This window comes from Phaethon lepturus, unplaced genomic scaffold, assembly GCF_000687285.1.
Source record: "Phaethon lepturus isolate BGI_N335 unplaced genomic scaffold, ASM68728v1 scaffold33781, whole genome shotgun sequence".
Classification (NCBI taxonomy): domain Eukaryota; kingdom Metazoa; phylum Chordata; class Aves; order Phaethontiformes; family Phaethontidae; genus Phaethon; species Phaethon lepturus.
In genome coordinates, this window is record NW_010516174.1 from 67,541 (window position 1) to 90,357 (window position 22,817).

General features: G+C 36.7%; 1 protein-coding gene across 1 annotated transcript in view; it reads right to left on the bottom strand.

Annotated features, from left to right (window-relative positions):
- Window positions 1–22,584, bottom strand: part of LOC104627656 (E3 ubiquitin-protein ligase CBL-B-like) — a gene marked incomplete at its 3' end in the record, with an annotated part of 87,080 nt that extends 64,496 nt beyond the window's left edge. The window contains 2 exon segments of the mRNA XM_010295986.1: window positions 13,133–13,383; window positions 22,438–22,584. Of these exon segments, the coding sequence (XP_010294288.1) occupies window positions 13,133–13,383; window positions 22,438–22,584 (398 nt within the window).
- Window positions 22,585–22,817: the final 233 nt, after the last annotated feature.

Sequence of the window (22,817 nt, forward strand, 5' to 3'; positions counted from 1 at the left end):
GCACTCATCCTGCTTATTCATAATATCTCAGATGAAACTCAAGGCATATGGTAAAATTATGCCATTTCACAAAATAGTGCTTATGATTCTATGACAGTGAACAATCCTTTTGAATCAAGACTAACCTTGATACTTCAACAAAAAAAAAAACCTTGCTGACAGAACTTAGATACACTATTAAGCATTTAAATAAAAACAAATCTTAGGAGCTAGAATTCTGAGGTCATCAACACAGTTTAATAAATTGAGTTGCTTCCATTAGAAAACTTATTTTAGACTTATTTTAGTTGTCCTTTTTTTGCTAAAGCATACACCCACGATAGAGGTCAGACTCCCAGAAGAATAATGAAACAATAGATGGACCATCTGCTGCTACATAGAGCAAACTGAAAATCCAGGAAGACTACATGGGAGTTGTACTAAAAATCAGCATTACCCTTCCATTTTCTTTCACACCAGATTCTTATCTTAGCTAAGCTTTTAAAAACAAAAACAAACAAAAAAGCCACCAGACAAGAAAGCTGTAGGAGCTTCCAGGCACAGATGTACAGGGTAAAGTACGACATGACATGGCCTTTGAGAAATTGTATGTTTTTTCTCTTGGCAACACTAACCCATACACAAGGTTCCAGTGACAAATATTCTGCCCCTTTTATACAGCAAATGGCTGGCATTTATGGAACTGTGTACAGAAGGGTATGACAGGTATCTTAAACACCACCTCCAATGGATACCCACAACTTAAACAATGTCTTCACAGCCGTCAGTTGATTTCACTCTAAGGCTTACTTGTCATTGTTGTGTGTCCCCCCAGCTTTTATGCAAATCAAGCATAAAACAGTCAGAACTCCCTAACAGGCTTAAAACAAGTATGAAGAAATAACTACCCAAGGAAAAGATTGCCTTGGAAAGACTTGCTGCAGAGTAGAGGATTACCTGAAAAACAAGTGCAAATGAACAGAGGAATAGTACATTTACACTTCTTTTCTTCCTGACAGCTGTTCATAAATTTGGCATCAAACTGCTGTAACAGATATGATTCTTCTGTTCCATTATATTGGAAGGATTTAGCCACTAGATACTTTTACCATGTTATGACAGATACTACGAGGTGGGTGTTTCCATTTGTTGCTTTGTTTGTGTTGAGTAAACATAAGCTAATTTATTTATCGAATATTTTAGCCATTTATTTCTTCCCTAGCTATTACCTTTCCAGTAGCTGTCTGGGTTTATAGGTTTCGAGAAAGCATTTATGTCAAAACTCCTTTCAGTCATCCACTCCAAGAACAAACTGCATTCCCAGAAGTCACAGATTTAATAAAGGACTGATTTTTAAAACAAATATCCCAGAGTCCATCCTCTAAGTCCACTTAAAAATATATTTTAATATCCTGACAAACTACATTTACCTTTTATGTTGCCCATTACAGTTTAGCATTAGTAATGCTAAATTCATACAGCACAAACAAATGAAAACTCTTTAAAACCCTTAGTCCTTTCAGAAGAGCATTTTGTATGGACATTTCCTTTAAGCCCCTAAAAACCTCTGAGGTGTTCAAACGTGTCTCTTCCTGGCACCGGGCTTCATTAAAGATTATTTCAAAGTGACTGCCAGAACTCGTGATCCTCACCCTCACAGAACAGCTTCTCTCCCCCATTTTTTTCTCCCTCCCAATGAAAAGTGGAACAATTGAGAGAAAACAAACTACTCTTTCTCAGTGGTACTTAAGACAACTTCATAAGGCAAGGTACCAGCCTGTCAGACAGATATGCGTGTAGTTAATGAAACCACCTATGCATAGACTGGAGGACAGCCGCGTACCAAGTGGTTCACCAGTGCTCCATACTGCTGAACACCCCCCAGACGAGCACCATCTTTTTACATTACTGTACTCTGGAAGCAATTAGAGCCCCATTCCTCATAGGGCATTAATTATGGGGATTAACAGTAAAAGGAAACACATGAACAGGATGTTACGTACTTTTTTTTTTTTGCTTTGAATCTTTGTGTATTTGCTACAGCCATGAATTACAGAGTAAAAAGGATATGCAGAATTCTGAACAAAATAAAACAATACAGTCTTCCAGTCTGCCATCCTAAAGTAGTACATTTAAAGAGCAGAGGGAGAGAGGATTTCAGCCTGCTGACATATGACTTCCTCAGCTAGACAAAGAAAATTGGCTATATATGCCACATTTTCTGTATTTTCTCAATTGCAGCACAGAACATGTATCATTAAGTTGTAAAAACACTGAAGCATTGGCCACTGGGAATGAGTTGTCAGTAAGATGCAGTTATGAAGTGGATTAAAAATTCATACAAAGTTAGAACAGACACAAACCTTTATCAGCACTCCTGTCATCCACCATTACTCTGCTACGAAAAAGCATAGAACTCTACTCTTTATTCTACGAAAAGCCAAAAGTGCTGCACTGTGAATTAAATGGCATAATACTTAACAGACATAAATTAGCTACGATGATTGAGGTAACCAGTAAAAAGTAACCTAACTACAAATAAAGCATAGGGGTCCAGATGCTCTGTTCTAATGAAAATACCAATATGGCCCGTTAATTACGACCTACTCAGCATTATCAAGATGACCTAGCAACTGAATATGTACTTTTCATATTTTTGTGTTTCAGAGCTGAAAGTCAGGACAATATTTCATTATAAAAACACTAGGCTTTTTTTTCTAGTATTTAAAAAACAATTACTTGGAAATAAAAAAAGATAAAAACAAGCGAAGTTATAAAATAGACATCTTTTTTATTGCTAGTATATTAGGCAAGCAGATGTTCTTATCAGAGATTGTCATCACTTTTAATGATAAAAATATTCAGAACACAGGCTCAAGGTTTGTGACATCAACATCCACTTCAGAATTTTCACAACAGGTTGTACATTTGAACAACAATAACAAACAAAAATGTTTTCAGGGTCTATTTGTTGCATTGTATCTTCCTTAAACATGCATGACATTTATAAAGTACTAAATACAACTTACACAGCCCTACTCTAAGCATACTGATGGAAAGTGTGTGTACCATATTTGCTGAAACTTACAATTTTAAGCTTAAAGAAATTGTTGATTTTTCTTCTGTCAAAACTAAGTGTTCTCCAAAAATAAGTGTGCCACGAGTTTTATATTAAACCCTAAATAAAGTAATCTAGTAATACCGTAATTTCATTTTTTAAAGTTATGTAATGACTAATCCTCTGTAGCCCCATAAACCTGTTTAAAATCTTGACATGCAAAAATCTGAAGGTGCTTCTCTTCATCTTTACATACTTTCCACTAAAGAGTAGGTAGAATTAAAGGTCTGGTCCTGGATATACACCTGCAAGGTCTCACCAAATAACACTGCTTTAAAAAAAAAAAACAAACAAAAAACCAAAAACAATTAAGTATTGTTCTTACAAATGTTCTTAGGTACAAGATGTTTTATTACTGGCCCTGCATTTCATACTTCCCATGAAGAGACGTTCATGACTCAGAACCAACTGAGATGAGTTCACAGAATATTCTGTTGGCTAAGGACCATTTTCCATTGAAACAGTTTGAAAACAGATGCTAGTAAGTTTGCCTGTCTTGCATTAATGCCCTTTAAGTTGTTACAAGAGAAGCAAATTTTTTCTCATGCAGTCATTTTTTAAACAATACAGTATTGCCCAAAATGTGCTATTTTAAGAGCGGTAACTAAAAAAATGAACTTATCTCCTCTTAAAAAGGCAATAATATTTCTGATATAGAGCTAACAAAGGTATTTGGAGTTTTTTTCAGGACAAATAAAGTGGTTAGCAAAAACCTTTAGGATACCACTAAGGCCTGGCACACAAAAAAAGAAACAAATTAAGCTTATTAAAATGTTTCTTGCTTCCTAGTCTAAGCAAAACTAGAATTTGTTACAGAATAGTCCTCTATGCAAGCTGGGGAGTGAGCACAAATTTTCTAGCAAGTATGTAGGTTTCAGTTCTTTGAACAAGTTAGTCAATACTAGGAAAAAAAAACCCAACACTGGATCCTGCCTATAACTAATGAGGCTCTGCAAGAGACAATTTTACCCACTTATAAGCAAGTCCATGGAGCGTTTTCTTTCTGCCACCAGTACCCAGGGTCTAATCTAATCCTGCAATATGCCAAGTATTTTCTGAGGGAATCTAGATATTCTCCACTCTCAGTCATGTCAATATAAACAGATACTGTGCAATACATTGGCTTTGAGCTCAAGAGAAGGAGAGGCAGCAATTCACCAGGAGCTGATAAGACTTCCATACCTTATAACTCAGTATTTCTTCCTATCAGGAGATATATTTCCATTATGCAAGGTAGATGCACAATGGGGGCTAATATTTAAAATGAGATATGGTTGTGGATTTTCTTTCTTGATACCAATCTGTTCAGTATGACAAAACAAATTAAGGCTCTAACTATTACTGGTGGCAGCTTCATGTAAGAATTGTGCAATAGATAAGGTAATCTTTATATGCATTTTTGCAACAGAAGATAGGAATCATTTTCCTATTTATTGTTATTTCAAATCTCAAAGCCATATAGTTTCACTATTTTATCTTAGGGGAAAGGGAGACGTTGTTTTGTGAACTCTCCCACAACGCTATCAAACAGAGGGAAAAACTGTAATTAGATTTATTTACTTTTCCCAACATTTTTCTCCCACTGTACATTCACAGAACTTGCCAAAGATCAGCTAGTAAAAGACTATCTCATCAGGTGGGCCGTGCAGGTTCACAATGGAGTCCTGATACATACAATGCATCAGATATTATGCTGAAATTACATCTGCACTGTCTGACCATTCAAGAGTAAAAAAAAAAAAATGGAAGTCCCCTTATAAGAGATCCTTTTAGAGAGACCACAACAACCTTACCCACACAGAAATTAAATTTTGCTGAATCAATGTGTTACCACAGATTATAATCTTTCATTATATATCAAAAAAATGCTTGTTTCTTACATATGTGCTACTTTCATGTGCCCCCCTTAGTTTACTGTGTTATATCACATCAGGAAGAAATAACAGTTAAATCTACCTTTACATCAGATGTACCACAAAAACAATGAAGTCATAATTATTAGGACCAACTATTATCGAAATGAACTAACATAATTATTTGTTCACCCACGTTCTTTACGAAAGAAAGAAAGAAGCCAATATACTAATCTTACCAGTAGCAAAACTGCTCTGTGTGGACAGCAGCAAACCTGCTTTTTGAACTAGTAAACCTTGTTCCTTCAACATCAATTAATAATATTAAAGCTTCACCTCACTCTAGAGCATGCATAGTATTATTGGATAAGCTGTAAAGACAAAGTTAACTTGAGAATGTGCAGTCACCGATAAAACCCGAAGCAAAAAAAACCTCTGAATGCAACTTACTAAATAACTATGCTAACTCTTTTGTGCTTTAAGATGACTAAAGTAAATTCACTTAACATTGAAGCAAAGAAGAGAATAGGACGAAGAGAAGCTTATGTATGTCAAATGATTACAAAACAATTTAAAAAAATCATTAAATTATCAAAGTACTCTCTCTTTCTTGCACTTTACATATCAAGGAATGGAACTAGTATTTCCATCCATTATCATCTCCGTCAACATCTCATTCTGTCTCTTTTGTTCTGAACTCAGTTAAGCTTCAACTGTGTTAATCAAAACGTGTAATTTCACCCCTTTTCAGATGAAGGTTATTTCCTATTTTGTATAAGTTAAAGAAACCTTCTTTACTATAGGCTTAGATACATAGCAAGCATGTCTTCTAGCCTGATTTTTGATCAAGCATTCTTTGGATAAAAGGATTATCACTTCAGCGTGTCTGTTTTTATAAACTGGCTTTACTTTACTTTCATCAAAGACAAGCAAAAGAGCTTCTATTAACTAAACAGCAAGTGTACCACTTGAAAGTTATTATTCTTAACTTTCTTTTCATTTCTCTATAGAGTAAAAGCAGATTTTTATTCTTTCATGTTTCTAATTTTTAATGAAAAACAACGCCACAGAACATTAGGGAAAGGAAACCATTTATTTTTATAACCTGAAAATAAAGTTAGATATGCTTATACATTTAGTCATACATTCCATAAAAATGGACACATTTTTTATAAGCTTTCTCTGTGCTGCTTCTTGCACGGTAACTAGATGCCATCACAAGGCTAGTGTTGAGGCACCATGAAACAAATACCTAATTGCTGAATATAGAATACTTCTGACATAGAGAAGCAAAGACCAAATTTTCTAATAATCAACCACACACTGAAAAGTGAACGATGAAAGATCCCTTCAGGTTCATTACAGGAACCTTACTTTCTACACAGTAAATTCAGGAGTCAGTGCTGTCTGTTCTTCAAGAAGATCTAAGGTTGCTATCTTGATATGATCAGCTGGGCTTTATCACACCTAAGAACATAGCTCTATTTATAGTTAGCAACCATGGCCTGCCTCCACAAGCACAGCCGTTCCCTGTAGAGACCATGCAGACAAGTATGGTGAAGGGGTGTGAGAAATTGAGCTGTTCCAAAGCAGAAACGTGTACTAGTATCATCAATGCCAAATCAGGTAGAATACTTCCAGACCTCTCTGACCAAGAGAAAAAAAAGCTTGTTTTCAGAAAAGCACCTGTTATTCCTAGCCCATTTTGTCATCCTATATTGCCTTCTGAAACTGAAATGGAACAGCAGAGTACTATATTAGCATAGACATTGCATCAGTTTCAGTGTATAATCCTAGTAGTAGAACTGTTACTAGCTTTCTCACTAAGGAAATTAACATACAATACATGTAAAGTCTTGAGGACTGCTCCCCCATAACCTAATGCTTTTTGAGAACATTCGCACCTGCACAAAGTGGGCATAAATGTTAGAGCTTCTTAATTTGGCGACATTATCATATACACTTTTCACAAGTACAAATTATTATGCAAAGTGCAACAAGGAAGACATCAGACTGTATATACCCCCTCACAACCAGCTGAACTCTACAAAGTGCAACAAGGAAGACATCAGACTGTGTATATACCCCCTCACAACCAGCTGAACTCTGCTTAGATGTGACTGTCAACACCACATTATTTGTAAGAAAGTATTTGAAAGAGACCTTACACTAACACAGAAAATGCTGCCTCATTTTATAAGAGTAAAAAGTAAAAGACAAAGAGCACATATTACCCCTCTTCTACCCAACTAGATGTGAATCAAGGATCTAAAACAATCACAAGAATTTACAACGGGTTATTTTTTCTTTTGGGATCTTCTGTGGTTTTAAAATCCTTGTCTTCCTCTGCAATCTGAATAAATAGTTGCCTTTAAGTTATTTTGGTACTAATACCCCCTTTGTTCTCATTTCATAATACCCTCCCCCAAGTCATGAATATGATCAAAAGCATCTAAAAATTTAAATATTGCCTTACAACTGCAGTCACACAGCCTGTTTGCATTTATATTGAGAACAAGCTGCGATAACACTCCCCTACCATTTGTAACCTCCACATGTTCTCACCTGCCCCCTGCAACAAGAGTCTCTTTGTCTGAAAGGTGTGTTTGTGTAACATACCTTGTTTAATTTAGACTAAAACCAAAAATAGCAAATGGCTTGTGCTTCACAAAATTTGCACTAAAGCTCAATTACTTAAGTGTTTCAGGTACACCAAAGGATTTCTTAAAGCTGTTTTGGTTCACATCTGGTTTTACATCACATCTAAATAACATCTTAGGGATTAAGTAACAGGGAGGGGAGAAGAGGGTGCAAATTCTCACCATAACATAAAAGCTTCAAAAAAAAAAAAAAACCCACACAACCAAAAACCCACCTCATTGCATTTCTTTCTCTTATGCAAGCCTATCCAATTAGTCATACACTCTCTTTTCCTTAGAAGAAGCATCTTTATTAGAGGTTATTTATTGTAGCCAAGTTCCATTCCCAATTACCATATTATAGGTTATACATTGAAAGTGCCCTGTTTTTTCCTAGGGGCAGCACAGGAGTTCAAGCTATGAGTCAACACTCTAGAAGCCTTTCAAGCAGAGTAAGGCAACTTCTTTTTCTAAAAACCTAGTGAAGGAAGCACCTAAAAATACAGGTAAATAAATACAAGAAAGGAAAGGACAAATACTAGTTATTTTGCCTCAACTTCAGCAAGATTAGAATAAAGCAGTCAATATATTTGATCCCTGAAACATGCTGACATAGCTTAAGCATAGAAGTTTACAGATCATGTATTGATCTGTACAGATTATTGGTATCTGTAGCCTACCTGTTCAACTCAGAATTTAGTGAACACCGAAAACTACATAATATCCTTGGAAAACAGGACAATTCACAGGATCCTAAGGAGCTGGTAACTTTCATCACAAGCTCACAATCCAATCCACTTTGGTGAAGGTTGCCACCTTTACTATCCAAAAATTACTGAGTTACCTATATTTAGGTATTAATCAATAGCCAAAACTCCCTCTATGAAAAGAGCCATTAACATCCTCTTCTGAATCTGTACATTCTACATGTCAAACAAGAAAACCATCAGCCAAAACAATCTTAACTCATCGAAACAGAATCATCCTGAATTAAAAATATACTCTTCCTGACCCTTCTCTCCTCTGTCTGGAAACACAAACAAGTTACAAGGCTAGCTAAGTTATAAACTTCCTAACTTCCTGTAAACAAAACAGCAAGTTTGTGGTATGAGATGAGGTAATTCAAAGTAGTAGGTAAGCTACCTAACTCACCACAGGACAGAAGTACACAAATGGCTGTTATTGCATTGCAGCTGACATAACTGAAAAGTTGATCCACATGCTTACCTGTGTAACTTCTTATCAAGCCCATATTTCTAGAATAAGGAGGGAGCAGGCTAGAAATTTCAGCAGTGGAAAGGTCTTTACCAAGAATGAAGTGTACTTTGATGTGTGAGTTCAGGGACTTGATTCAAGAACCTTAACTGATCTTAGTTGTCAACACAGACTAAAGGAAGGGAAATGGAATACTTCATAAATTCACTAACCAACATGAACAGTAACAAAGGAGAACGTGATCTATCATGTGAACCACAGGTGTAAGACCTCCGTAGGAGACTTAGAGAGTATAAGAATTCTGCACTAACAAAATAGTTAAGCAAGCTGTAAAATCTAGAAGCATGCAATTTGAACCAAGACATTAAAGGTGCAAGAGAATTCAGCGAGACCTTCTATACAGGAATAGGAGTGGTTTTGAGATCATCTTGAAGGACTTCCTTGACTTTTCCCTACATGCACACCTCTTTCTACAGCCGCCCCAAACCTCAGCTCTTCTGCTCTTGCCATCTTCATCTGTACACTACTTAAGAAATATCCATCTTTCATCTTATCTTCCACTTCCGCAATGTCGCTTAAAATTAAGTAGCCAAATAATTTTGGCTGAACTAAGCAGCATTTAAGAGATTATCAAAAATAAGTATACAGCCTGGTTTTATACTTTTCCTCTTCTCCTCATATAAACAGTATATATAGCAGAAGGCAGGCAATATTAAAACAAACAACAAACAATTTCCGTCTCAAGACATATCCTTCCAAGGATGTGACTTACAAATAAGCACAGGAAAGCTTACACTTGTCTTCATTACTAAGAAATGGTTGTGTTAGCCATGAAGACCATGTCCAGCATCTTCAATGAATCCAAATGTAATCTCCCTGTTGCCACTTTATTCCTCCTCTATTCTTATTCTTGTAACTTACGTGCTTGATTTCTATACCTGGCTAACATATTTGTCTGAAAAAACCGACAGCCGACAGTGTTGTTTTTTTTTCCTGGATGCATAATTCTGGAATGCAGCAAGACAAAGGAGGTTTGGGCTTCATGGAAATGATGCCTCCCAGCTTTATTCTCCTTTCCAATAAACAACAAAGGGAAGAAAGAAAAACACAGAAACAAAAAAGCACACACAAAAAACACCCAACTCAGACCCTCAAAAACACAGAATGCCTTTTAAGCAGTGGGGATACCTGAACCACAGACAGGTATTATTGGTACCTGAACCAGTAATTTTAGTAAGCCTGTGTTAATAACCTTTAAAAAGTAAAATCTGTGATAAAAAAAAAATCTTTAAATTATTTCATACAGAGAAAAATTTCTGTGCAGCCTGTACCTAGTACAGTTTACAGAATTTATTGAACCTCATCTCTTACTTCATTAAGCAAGTAGACTATGAGAGGACATAATTTTATACTAGACACCATACCAAGAAGGTAAACACAGTTCATATACAGTAAACACACTTGTAAGCCATACTTTCTCTGCTTAGCAAGACTCATGCCACAGAGTACAGAATGACAGCACTACCTACTCTTAAATGGATATCATAGGTTTGACATGTAACACAGGATAGAAGCGCAACACCATCACAATGTAAGCTTTTGTTTTAGCCATTTGTACATAATCTGACTGGCACACTATCTTGTTTCACCCACAGGATCTTTGAGAACTAAAATTCATGACAAATTCTTCACAATAGAGTAATTTTGGTGTCATCAGGCAAATAACATCACGTGTATATTGCCACTTGTTCCTAAATGTACCATCACTATAAAAGTTAAAAGATTATTTAATAACCCTAATAGGTTAGAAGTATACCAATCAGTTGTATATACAGAACGCTTCCAAATGCAGCCAGTTTCTCTTCTTCGTTACAAACTTTCATCCAAAAACCACAGAGACACTAACAGAAAACAAAACAGAAATTTAAGATTGAAAACCACAAAAACTCAGGTGTCAACATGACAGGCTTTTGGCCTGCCTTTTTTTTTTTTTTTAAATTGACTACACTTCGATTTGACAGTCATTTTAGAAACATCTTCAAAAACACTTATATAAATGATCACTCCTACATTTGCATTACAACATTAACAAATAACATATTTAGGCTAATGCAGGTGTATTTGGAAGCAAAGAAGCTAAAAACAGTAACAACTTCTACTAACTTACCAAGAGTTAATATGATTAAGTATGTTGAAGCACTGCAGAGCAAACAGGTACCTAGTCATAGGGCTTAGCAAACAAGTATGCCTTCATACCGCCATTCAACTTTAAACTAGGACACGCATACAGATAAAAATCACCAGTACATGAAAGAGGGTGCACTGAAGTCACAAAGACATAGACTTTAATGGCATGAGGCATGAACTGCTAGAACAATGCTTACACTATCTTATTTTTGTTTTGTTTAAGCATTCCGACATACACAGTTTGCATAGGAAAGACAACTAACATTTTAGCACAGGAGAAACATTTCTATTGTACTCCTTTCATCAAGCTTCAAACTCCACCAATCAGGCAAAATAATATAGTTGTCACCTTCTGCAATACAAATTCAGAGAGCCTGAAGTAGTTACTGTGATTCAGTGCACTTCACTACGGTGTTGTGTTTTAAAACCCCTCCTTTCCCATCATCTGACAAGAATGGCCCAAATAAACGACAGTAAATATGCTCACTGCACCTTCTTCAAAAACTGTTTGCTTCACAAAAGACACCCTTATAACACCACTGTTACACTTATGCAGGAAAAGAAGTGGGTAATTGGAAAGCAGAAAGCAACCCTGGCAACTATTAAGACACTGTTTGAATGACTGTACAGAGCATATAGCAGACTTTGAAAAAGTGACACTGAAACTGGCTTTAATTTATTGCTAACTGTAAGTAAAACCATAAGTAAATCTGGATTTCATACAACATAGGGAAGTCAAAATAAAACCTGTTTACATAATGCAACCATTAATGTCAAGTTTCCCTTACTATAAAAAGTTCTTATTTCCTTTGTAACACAATGACTTCTGTACATAGAACAAATGCGATATTAAAAAAAAGAACCCATAGGCTCAGTGCTGAGCAAGTCTTCCAGGGGTTCTGGTAAGAACGCATCTACAGTGAAAACATTCCGTTACATACTCATGAATTCAAACACAAAAAACATTCATCAAAATCTTTACTCATCACTGAAGCAGTTCAAACTGTGTCTTTTGCTCCTCTTAGGCAAATTGCTCCAAGTGTATTCACAATTGGACAATCTTTACATACTTTAAAAAAAAAAAAAAATCCTTAGATGTTAAGCAAGCTTCAGACTCCCTATCAAGCACAGGAGACCACCACAGTATACTGAATAGCTATAATCATTGCTAAAGATCCGGAAGGAACGTATGTATAAATCAAACATAACAGCAGTGACATTTACAAGAATGTAGACACTTCACTGCTCTACCAACACATTCACCAGCTGTAAAACTATACTGCAACCCTGCCTCTGAGCTCAGGTGCAGACAGAACGGCAGGGATTCAATTCTCCATTCACTTACTCTCAATCTCCCATTCCCCACTATGTCCTTTAAAAAGGGCAGACTCTGGAAAGAGCATCGTATCTTTCATCTGAATAGATTTAAGATATACCACACATGACAGAGTCCAACTGCCACAACACTGCCATACCCCTTCCCAAAACAAAACTGTAAATTTTGCACAGAGTTCTTGAAATATTTTTAAAATATTGGGTAATAAAATAAAATACTAAAAACCTCTTCACTCACCACCAAGAGTACACATAAAGTAGACATTAACCCCTGTTATTAAAATTGAACCACTGCAAATCAGGAATCTATCAGGTTTCTGAAAAGGCTTCCCAGCACCAAACTAACATTATCATAACCTTATGCTAACATCACACAATATCTCAAAAATGTGACCATTGTTTTGCTCCATTGCATCACTTGTGAAAGCTCTAAGTCCATATCCATCATGGTTCCCACAGTTTTAAGAACTGGGGTAGGGAGGTCAAACTCAATCCAAGTAACAGTCACTCTCTGCCAGAGGAAAAGCTACAATATGTAAGGCTCTGTGCACAAGTAATTACAATGAAATGAATGTTTTATGAAGGAAATGCACTTGGTTTTAAAGGTCACAAAGTGACAGATAAGAGCACGTAGTGGAACAAATCCAGAAAATTACTGATTGACCTGCAGGGTCAATGAATCCAAACAATAAATGTTTCTGCTCTTTAAATAATTAAAAATGTCAAAACACAATAGCTGCAGACAAACATTGTTAAGAATGCAGACAGGCCAGACAATCTACTTCATATTTAAATATTTCACTTACCGGTCCTGTGACTGCTCCTCATACATTCTTTCCTTTCCTTCTTTGAAGAGCCTTATAGCCCGTTTTGACTTTTTCATGAGACTGTCAATGTAGATTTTAAAATATTCATTCTCACTGAGCTGTGCAAGTTTCTGGTTGTCATCGTATTTGCTCAGTATAAGTCGCAAATGTTGGTAAGTGTCAGGTAAAATGTCAAGTATGTAAGGTGGGCTGTTTTTGAGTTGAAGCTTTGGGTTTTGGCACAATCTTACCTATAAGCAAAAACAAAGAGAATGTAAAACACAAGAAATACGCTGGGGCAAAAAATGATCTGACATCTTAAAATTAATAGGTGTAACCATACTTCTCTAACCTCTAGGCACAAAGAATTCAATCCTACTTCATTTATATTCCATGAAACCCCAGCATAGTCTCTAGTGTCAAAGGACATAAAATTTGACTTAATCCCATCACATCTATGAAAAGCAAACAAGCTTACTTACATAGTTTGGGGTTTTGCTTTTAAAGTCAGAATGTCTTTGCCTGCCTAATACATGCTAAGGAGTGTATTATCAAAACACAATATGTAACTAATGCCAAGAGCAGATTTTGTACAGATCTGTTTGCTGCAGGTTAATTTCCTTATGGATGTTTAAATGTCTGCTAAGAACTGACCCTATAAATTACCTTTTCATCTGCTGGCGCTCTCTTTTCTGTATCCAACAGTATAACCTCTTAGAACTTACAGGAATTAAAAGTTTGAGGGTTCTACATATATGAAAATGGTCCAAACGTCGCCAGTAGTGCAAAAGCTATTAGCTACAACAGACAGAAATTAAGTTGCTCTCAGACAGATATTGCAAACCGGGAAACAAACATTATAAACTCTGTGTTTTCCAGTTCATGGTCATAACCGAAGATAACATCTGAATGGACCTGGAATCATCATGCTCCTAAACAGCACAAAAGTTGTTATATCTTAACAAGTTGTTGTATTCTTAGAAGAATGAGTTTCAGATTAATTGAACACCTTTATTTGAATCTAGGCTCCATTAGAAATGTTTCTGGAAGAAGGTGGTACTGGTTTGTTTCCTGAACTTACAGAAGGTTATCTCCTAGCTACCTAAATTTTCTGGTATTTTGTTCTGTAACGTTCTGTACTAGAAAGTGAAAGGGATCAAAACTAGCGGGTAGTTTTTGAGTGCTATTGCATTGAGCTATCCATGCTCAGCTAAAACACTGCAGAGAAACATATTCTAGACATGTGTGTGCAGCTGTACATACGCAAATACTTACGAAAAAATTAAGTCCATGTGGTATAAAAGTTTTATAGGTACCATTTGGATATTGCCACATTATATATTAGTGACTTCGACATTCTTTTGAGGTAACTAACAAGGCTGTAAAAACATCTTAATACTCCTGAAAGCAGACTCCTATTCTTACTAATGAATCAACTTCAGAAAAGTGTAGTCTTGAGCATTTCCAGGGAGGAACAAACTTGCATCCTCTAACATTGACCTCTCTAAACTCAAAGCTATGTTGCTATTGCTGACCTCTCCTTCAATTTCTAGATCTACACCATTAAGAAATCCACTGCCTTAAGACTCTTGCCACCAACAGACCTTCATACACCACAAACAGAAAAGCAAACGCATTAGTTGTTTTTTCCATCTGAAACATACACACAAAAACACACCAGGCAATTAAGATTTAGGTAACTGAGGTCATAGTTAGAAAAGTGGAGGTAGAAGAGTGGACAAAAGTCGAGCACTAACAAGTTTTAAAAAAAGAAGTCTAGCACCATTAGAATAGTGTGACCTCATAACTGCTACAGAAACATTAGCACCATTCAAAAGCGGCATTTAAAACATGGCATTTAGAATAGCTCCCCTCGTTTCACTGATCCATTGTTACTTTAGTAATTTCTATTATTCTTTCACCTACTAGACCAAGTAATGGATCAGGAACCCTTCTGATGTGTTGTAGAACAGAAAGGCGTTCCCACAGAGAAATTTACAATTTTCCTACTACGGAAACAAAAAGTCAGCAGGTGGCTGCAGGCAAATATGAGTACATGAGCACAACACCATTCACCATACTAAAGAGTGGTTCAGGGCATCAGCAGTTTTCTAGATACAAAACGCAAAGAAAAGTTTCAAGGCAAGCTCTAAAATTATGTAGTGGCTTATAAAGGAATTCTTCCTAAGTTGAGGAAGAAGCTGGAAGCAAACAAATAAAAAAAAAAGCATAGAGATATTTGGTCATCTCTTCATCAGGTAATGAAGCCTGGAACTGCAATCCGCAACTGCAAGAAAAAGACAGCAAGAGACTTTGCAACTGATAGTAACTTGTTTATATTTCATGTGATAAAGAGAAAGTTATCAGGATAAAGGACAACAGTGTCCACCTTGTGGGTCAGGAGATGCCTGCAGCAGCATTCTCAAAGAATTAAGGTTGGTTATGATGGCATTCTTTCAAGGTCAGAAAAGCAAAGCTGAACTTACTGATACACAAAATAGCAACTGCATGAGAGTTTTAGGTGAATGAATGGATTGATGCAGAAGGTTATATTTGTGAATCACATCTCAATCTGAAAGATTCAGGCACAACTTTTAAACAGCAGTTCAAGCAAAGGAGTTGTCTAAGTGAAGGCAGGATGATGGTACTATCCCAGAAGATCAAGAAAGGAACTAACAAGAGAGACTTATGATGGAGATTAAACATTTTCTTTTAGTCACACTAAAGTTAAGATGACAGCTAGAGTTCTTTAAGGAGATTTCAGAAACATGAGCTAATAATTTTACATGTGTAGACAGATCTGAAGATCATCCATGCAGAGACATAGGTGAATTTATTTTTGTAGAAGAGTTAGAAGAACTGGAATCCCAAAGACAGAAGTGAAAATCTTTATGAAAAACATCAACATTTTGCATCTGAACTTTTGTTCTCTGCGACTTCTGATTTAGTGAAAACTTGAAACAAGACTGACATTCTCCCAAAGCCAACTACAAGACTGCACAAATCAGTATCACTGATACCAATATACAACTTTCTGAAGCAACAAGCACAAGGGAAAAAAAAACAGCTGAAAAGGGGGAAATACTTATTCAAGGGAAAAAAGTCATCAATGAGAGCAGACAAAGCAGAAAAGGCTGCAATCATTTTGAATTGCTTATTTATCCTAACTTACATCTCATGATCAAAGAATTCTCGTTATGAAGTCTATCTTATGCTTGTGCTTATGCTGGTTGGTGTGTTTTCAACAGTCAGTCCATTCAAATATACAAAAAGTACATCCAGTTATAAAGAAGAATTAGTTTCTCTTTCAGATGTTCTAGAAAGATGTTCTTCAGTCCAGTATCATTACATACAGTCATACATGCATCAAAACAGGATCCTGTGGTCATCGTGGTTTACAAGGCTTCACCTTCCGCTGAATTTGTAGAGATAAATACAGGACATTACTAGAATGTTCAACTCCAGAACAAGCCTTTAAGAAAGTCATACAAAAATTCTTCTACAGTACATTAGTTGTACACATTCTCATTGAAAAAATGCTAACATTTAGTTCAAGTCAGTGATCCGATGAAGGAGTACAAGGCTTTTTTCACTTTATAAAGTACACAAGGTTTCAGTACACAGGAAGTAAGTTTGTAAAGAGATGGCTGGTGAACCATATGGTTTCCAGAGTCAGGATGTCCTGACACGTACCACAGCAGTTCACAATTAAAAGTAAGCCATAAGAAATGACATCTGCTGACGCAAAAGATTTACCAATGCACCAGAAGTGGCACAAACACCTTTCTTCAAAAGAAAACAGAACTCAAAAGAAAAAACAACAACAAAAAAACCCAAGCAAAAATAAGACCTCCATATTGCACTTTACAAAGCAACCCTCACCAACACTTCAGGAGCGGACATGAATCATATCACTGTGTGATTTGTGTATTGTTACGACTGGAAGTAACCATGTATATATTTAGCAAGCATTCAGTCCAAAAAATGAAAAGCAGCCAGTCAGCAAGTTTGTAAGAAATGTCTCTCTCATTGAGATAAACTGAGACAAAGCTAAGCTCCTTTCACCACCTCACTCAGGGTAAATCCAAGTATTTACTCTAGAATCACAAAACCAACAAAATGCAATTCTGATTGTGAAGAACTAAGGTATTATCCCAATCTGCCAGAAACAGATTTTGAAACCATTAACTCCGGAACTTCCAGGCAAGCTTACTCTAGTACCTATGGAGAAAAAACCCACCCCCCTCTTTCATCCTCTCCCCCCTCCTCAAACAAACAAAAATACCGCTACTCCTAAAATTTCTGAAGATGTTGGACATAAATTATAAGGTGTTACTTCACAGCATCTTCAGAGATGAGAGTAATGGATGCCTACTGTATTTAGACAATGACTTTCTTACGGAAAACTGTATCTTCTATGCACTTTTTAAAGCAAACGAAGTTGAAAGCCATGGACTCATTTGACAAAAGAACTTTAAGTATAGCAGCCCTAACACAATCTGTTTAAATACCTAATGCTAGTCAAAGACAATACAAGGAAAGTAACACAGCTAAAACAGAGTAAGTACCTGATGAGTAGGACATCCGCTAAACACTTTTCAGCTGCAGTGAATGGACTAGAACAATCAGAGCACCAGTGCTCGCACACTTACAAAATTACACTTCAAAACCATATACTGAACTCTTACCTTCTGCCGTGCAAGTACCAAAAAAAAGTAAAACGCTGACATAGTACAGACAGTGTAAAAGTAGCTTGCAGTAACATACCGTAACAATTCTCCAGAAAATCACAACACACAATGCTACCAACAATGAATTCAAAGAACTTAATCAGGGAGGGGCTAATCAGGAAAATGGATGAAATCTGAACATTATGCTCCTTCATCATAAAGCCCCCTGCCAGAAATTACATTAAATTCGATGTATTTTATTTTCCTGAGAAGAAGGGTTCTTTCTGAAAGAAGCCTTCTTATCAAAATACGAGTAGATGTGATCAATCACCCAGTCTTTTCAGCTGAGAATACAGTAAATGCTTGTTCAACAGCTACCACACTGCAACGGTGCTGTATGTTCACATACTGGAGGAATAAGCAATAACAATTCTGAGGCTACATATGCACAAGGACAGCTGATTTTGGAGAGTCATTTATACTTTCTTCTGATTAGAAAAAGAAAAGGTTCCCTTTCTCTGCTTAAACTTTTATTCTTTTTCGACAGTGCATGCAGGACATAAAGCTTCCTATCAACTTCGACCAGGTAATACACTGAAGAATACCATGGTTATGATTGATGATTGTCTTTTCTAGATCCTCTCTGGAACAATGACATTTAATTGACTTGGAAGGTTGCACATTAATGTAACAATTATAGAAAATGTTGCAATTAATAAGCAACACACAGTTTCAACTACTGTGCCCTGTATACTCCCTTAGAGGCAGTTGAAAACTTGGATGCTGACAAATGTTAATTTAAAGAAAACCACACTACTAAGTTACACAGGTAATACAGCTTTTACTAAGTTAACAGTATGAGCTTTGGAGACACACTCTGATTTGCGTTTAGGTAATTATTAAATAGCAAATCAAATTGCCATCCCCATTTATACAGAGTCAAACAACTGGGTGGGCCATGACACAGTGTCCAAATAGTTTAGAAAATATTGTTAATCTTCACAGTAGAAAACGTAATTACTTTCAGGCCCAATGCATAAGAGTAGTGAAAGTGACTGAAAGTTGCTGAAATATTCCTGTTTTAAAAAATTCTGTTCAGAACGTGTCACAATTTTATCAGCTTGAAACCCACAATAGTAAAGTGTGCACAACAGTACTGCCAATTCTAAATAGCCTGAGCAGTAAATTATCTTAAATACTCCAATGTTTACATAATAAGCATTCCCTCCCAAAGTTTTTCTCAAAACAACCATTATCATCTAATAATAATAATAATACATGGCTAGTTTCTAGGTTTTCAAATCACTAGGTTTAGAATCTCAGAAGACAAAGAAATACCATGTAATTTATGCATAAAGGAAGACTTAAGAGTTATTTGTTAATAGTATTTTTTTTTTTTATTTACAGGATATGAACTTTCTGAAATACACATCGTGTTTTAAAAACAGTAATTTCCTCCTAGAGGTTCAGAGATATATGGACAACTTGCTTATACAGTCTAGCACTGGAAAGCAGGACTAGCCTTCCAATCCATAAAAGGAGTATTATCCTTTGCATTGGAAAGGAATTGAACAAAATATTTTTGGTTCTTAATGGTAAAGCTACAGCTTACCCCTGAGAAAAGCAGCAGGGAAACTGGACATTGATGTTAACATCCGAGGCCCCTTTAATAATGCAGTTAGCACTGTAAATTCATATAAAAAAAGACGTACCGGTAAACCTCAAGAAGTACAGATCCCAGTGGATCAAGTATAAAAAGGAAGATGCAGATATAAGCTAGACAGACAGATAACAATTCACATTCACTGATTACTTAAAACAAGCCTTTTTTTTTTTTATTCCCTGCAAGGACATTGCTTCCAATAACTTTTACAAACAGGGCTCTAACCAGGAGCACTATCCCAACATTCTGTCCTGCTAAAGAACTCTTTCACAACCCTTGATTTTTTCAAGCTGGTAACAGAAGTTTAAAGAGAAGACACTTAAACAGAACTGCAACCTTCTGCCTATTTTAACAGCTGAAGCATCAGCCTATGAAAAACAAACACTACCATGAAATCTGAACAATTCGAAAGCATGACATACAACCAATTCTACAAAGAGAAGTTTGCATGGTATCTAAGTAGCCAGAACTTTTACACATACCATAAAACCACTCTCATAGTATAGTTCTTATAGAGTAGCAGTATTTGTAGCATTGGTTACTCCCATAGTGTTGAAAACACATAATTCATACCAAAATTATCATCTGCCAAAGGAGGAAATTACAGAAAGAAATGAAGGAAAGGTAAAGAACGGCAATTTTAAGAAAGAAAGAAATGTATACCAGAAATTATTGAGCTCTGCCCCTACTTTTTAAGACTTCTCTTTTTTCATTCTTTGGTCAAGATAATAGCTTTGCTTTGTTTCCATTCTCCCCTTCCCTACCGTCTTTAGAATGGGAGAAAACTTTAGCTACCTCATTGCAGAAAAAAAGATTGTTATCAGAGCTATTATAGTTAAAGAATAAGCAAGGATAATGACTGTTATTACAACAAGCAAATAGTCCTCAAAGTCACAGTCTTACATGGGTGGCATCCCACCGACTTTGCAGAGCCCACCACTTTCACTAGGTATTAATTTGATCCGTGACCCACTACAGAAATCAGTTGTAGGACACACTCCAGAAACAGGATTTGAAACAACGGTTGATCGAGCAGGTTGCTATTTTTTATTTTAATCCCTGATTTTGATCTAGGCAGAGGAGAAAATGACCTTCCTGTGCCTACTGCCACATAAGGCTAAGAGACTTAAATTTGTTTGTCAACGTATTAAATTTGCTCAAACACATCCTCTCACTATAAGCACCAAATGCTAAAAACTCAAGCAGCAAGCTACAGCATTCTCACACTATGACATCATCCTGTCTGGTATACTTTAATATAATTTGGAAATAAAATTTGATTAAGTAAGAGCAGCTTAAAGAGGATACATTAAAGATCCAAATTGAGGACACTTATCCAGTAAAATGAAAAAGAAGGCACAGCGTAATGTCCAGCCTTTCCAGTGACTTCTACAGAACAGGCCTTACTGGCTGTTCTGATGCTTTGTTGTGATAGTGACAAATACAGTGAGCCTATGTGAGCTGAGTAAAAGCAATCCAAAAGTCCAAGCAGTGGGGTTAAGATTTTCTGGTAACTATGAATATATAAACCCATCAGGGGACAACCTTACCATATAGATTTGTAAATGGCCTGACACAGGGGGAAATTAGGCCATACATTCCCCATGTAATTTCAGCAATGGCAAACCAGATTCCTGGTTTCCAAGCCAAAAACTTCCTTCTACTGAAGATGATTTCCTGCTTCCAAATAGTTATACTTGCAGTTCTTATTACAAAATGCTCACCATTTAGAGCATCCTGATCATTAACAGGCAAATGTCAACAAAGCCTTTGTGATAATAACCATTTCTATCAAGGCTGGTTTTTAAGTTTATAAACATCATCAGAAATTGTGGTGGAAATACAGATACTATTTTTGGAACATCAAAGACAGCATACACGGACATGATCAAATACTTCAAAATTACCACTTATCAAGGCATATAATGTGAAATGATCTCCACCACATCAGTGTAACTACTTAGGAACTTTAAGAAATGTTAAACACCTGCATTTTGCAAGAGCTACAGGCAAAGCAAACAGTTACACTAATTCATGAAGAATCACTGAGTTAAAAACTTGTAACTCTCTTGCCATACAGACCCCAGACTAACAGGTAGCCTCACTCCCCAGCAGTTTCAAGAGGAAACTCTCAAGTATCACCTCATATGCAAACCAGCGCCTGCATCTCCTGAACTGTTACCCGTGTTATAATCAAACTGTTCCTAACATTGGTAAGGAAGCCTCCTAGCTAATCTGTTATCGTACAAGCTGTCATTTTGTATAATACTAAACAAAATGTATCAGGCTGGTGCAGAGAACTACAAGATCTAAAAAACTATGGTCAAACCCCCCCACTTCCTGAAAACCGAGTTTCAGTACAGTGTATTTCTAGTTTCAAAATGAAGAGTAGAAGTACTTAATCATTAAAATGCAGAACACACACTGAAAAGTTAGGCTAAAACAGTTAATCTGTTTACTAAACTGACAAGAGTGACATCCCCCAGTCATTCCTAAATTCCTAAAAGCACAAAACGTATCTGTGTTGCCATCACAAGCATGTCTCACAGGACAATTAGCTTAACTAAAGTTTCATACTTCAGACGTCTTGTTTGCAGACTAACAACGTGATCCAACACGAAACACAGAGAATATGTGATTACAAGTCTAAGTTAAGCAGCTTTTCGTTAGGACAGCTCTTCAAGTTTGAGTCATTTTAAAGGATCTGAAAATAACAATAGCCAAAGGCAAACACACACATTTGTTTTCCCCTCCACAAACCAAGATTAAAAACAACATAGCCAGAGGCCATGGGGGGGGGAGGGGGGAAGACAAATGGTGCTTAAATAACCTAAAACATAAGTCCCCTGACTTCCCGAGGCACAGGCAGCACAGCAGTCAGAGCTGCAGGAAGAGGCTGTTTCCCCAAGTGTACCTACTTAAATAGCCCCATTCTTCACCGCGTGTATACACGATCGTACACAGACACTCACCACTTTGTCCATAAGCTTCCAGGTCTTCTCCACAGTCCTGCGGTCGGCAGCTGCCTGCTTGGGGGGGCCCACAGCATCCTGAATGGCATCAATGAAGCCCAGGATCCGTCCCTTGCGCGGGTTCCGGCCGTTGAGGGAGTTGGCCATCTGGGAGCCAAGCTGGCCGCAACGACAGAGAAACACAGACTCACAAGGTGCTGCGAAAACATCTTGCCATAAAACTCGCCGCAGCCGGTGAGGTAACGCCTACTTCTTCACAGGCAGGAAAGGGCAAGACTGGGGCATGTTTAGGAACAAGTTTAACTTTTCACGACAAAAACAGCGTAAACCTACCTGGCCCGAGTTTATGCGGGCCGAAGCGATCCCGGATTTATTGTCAA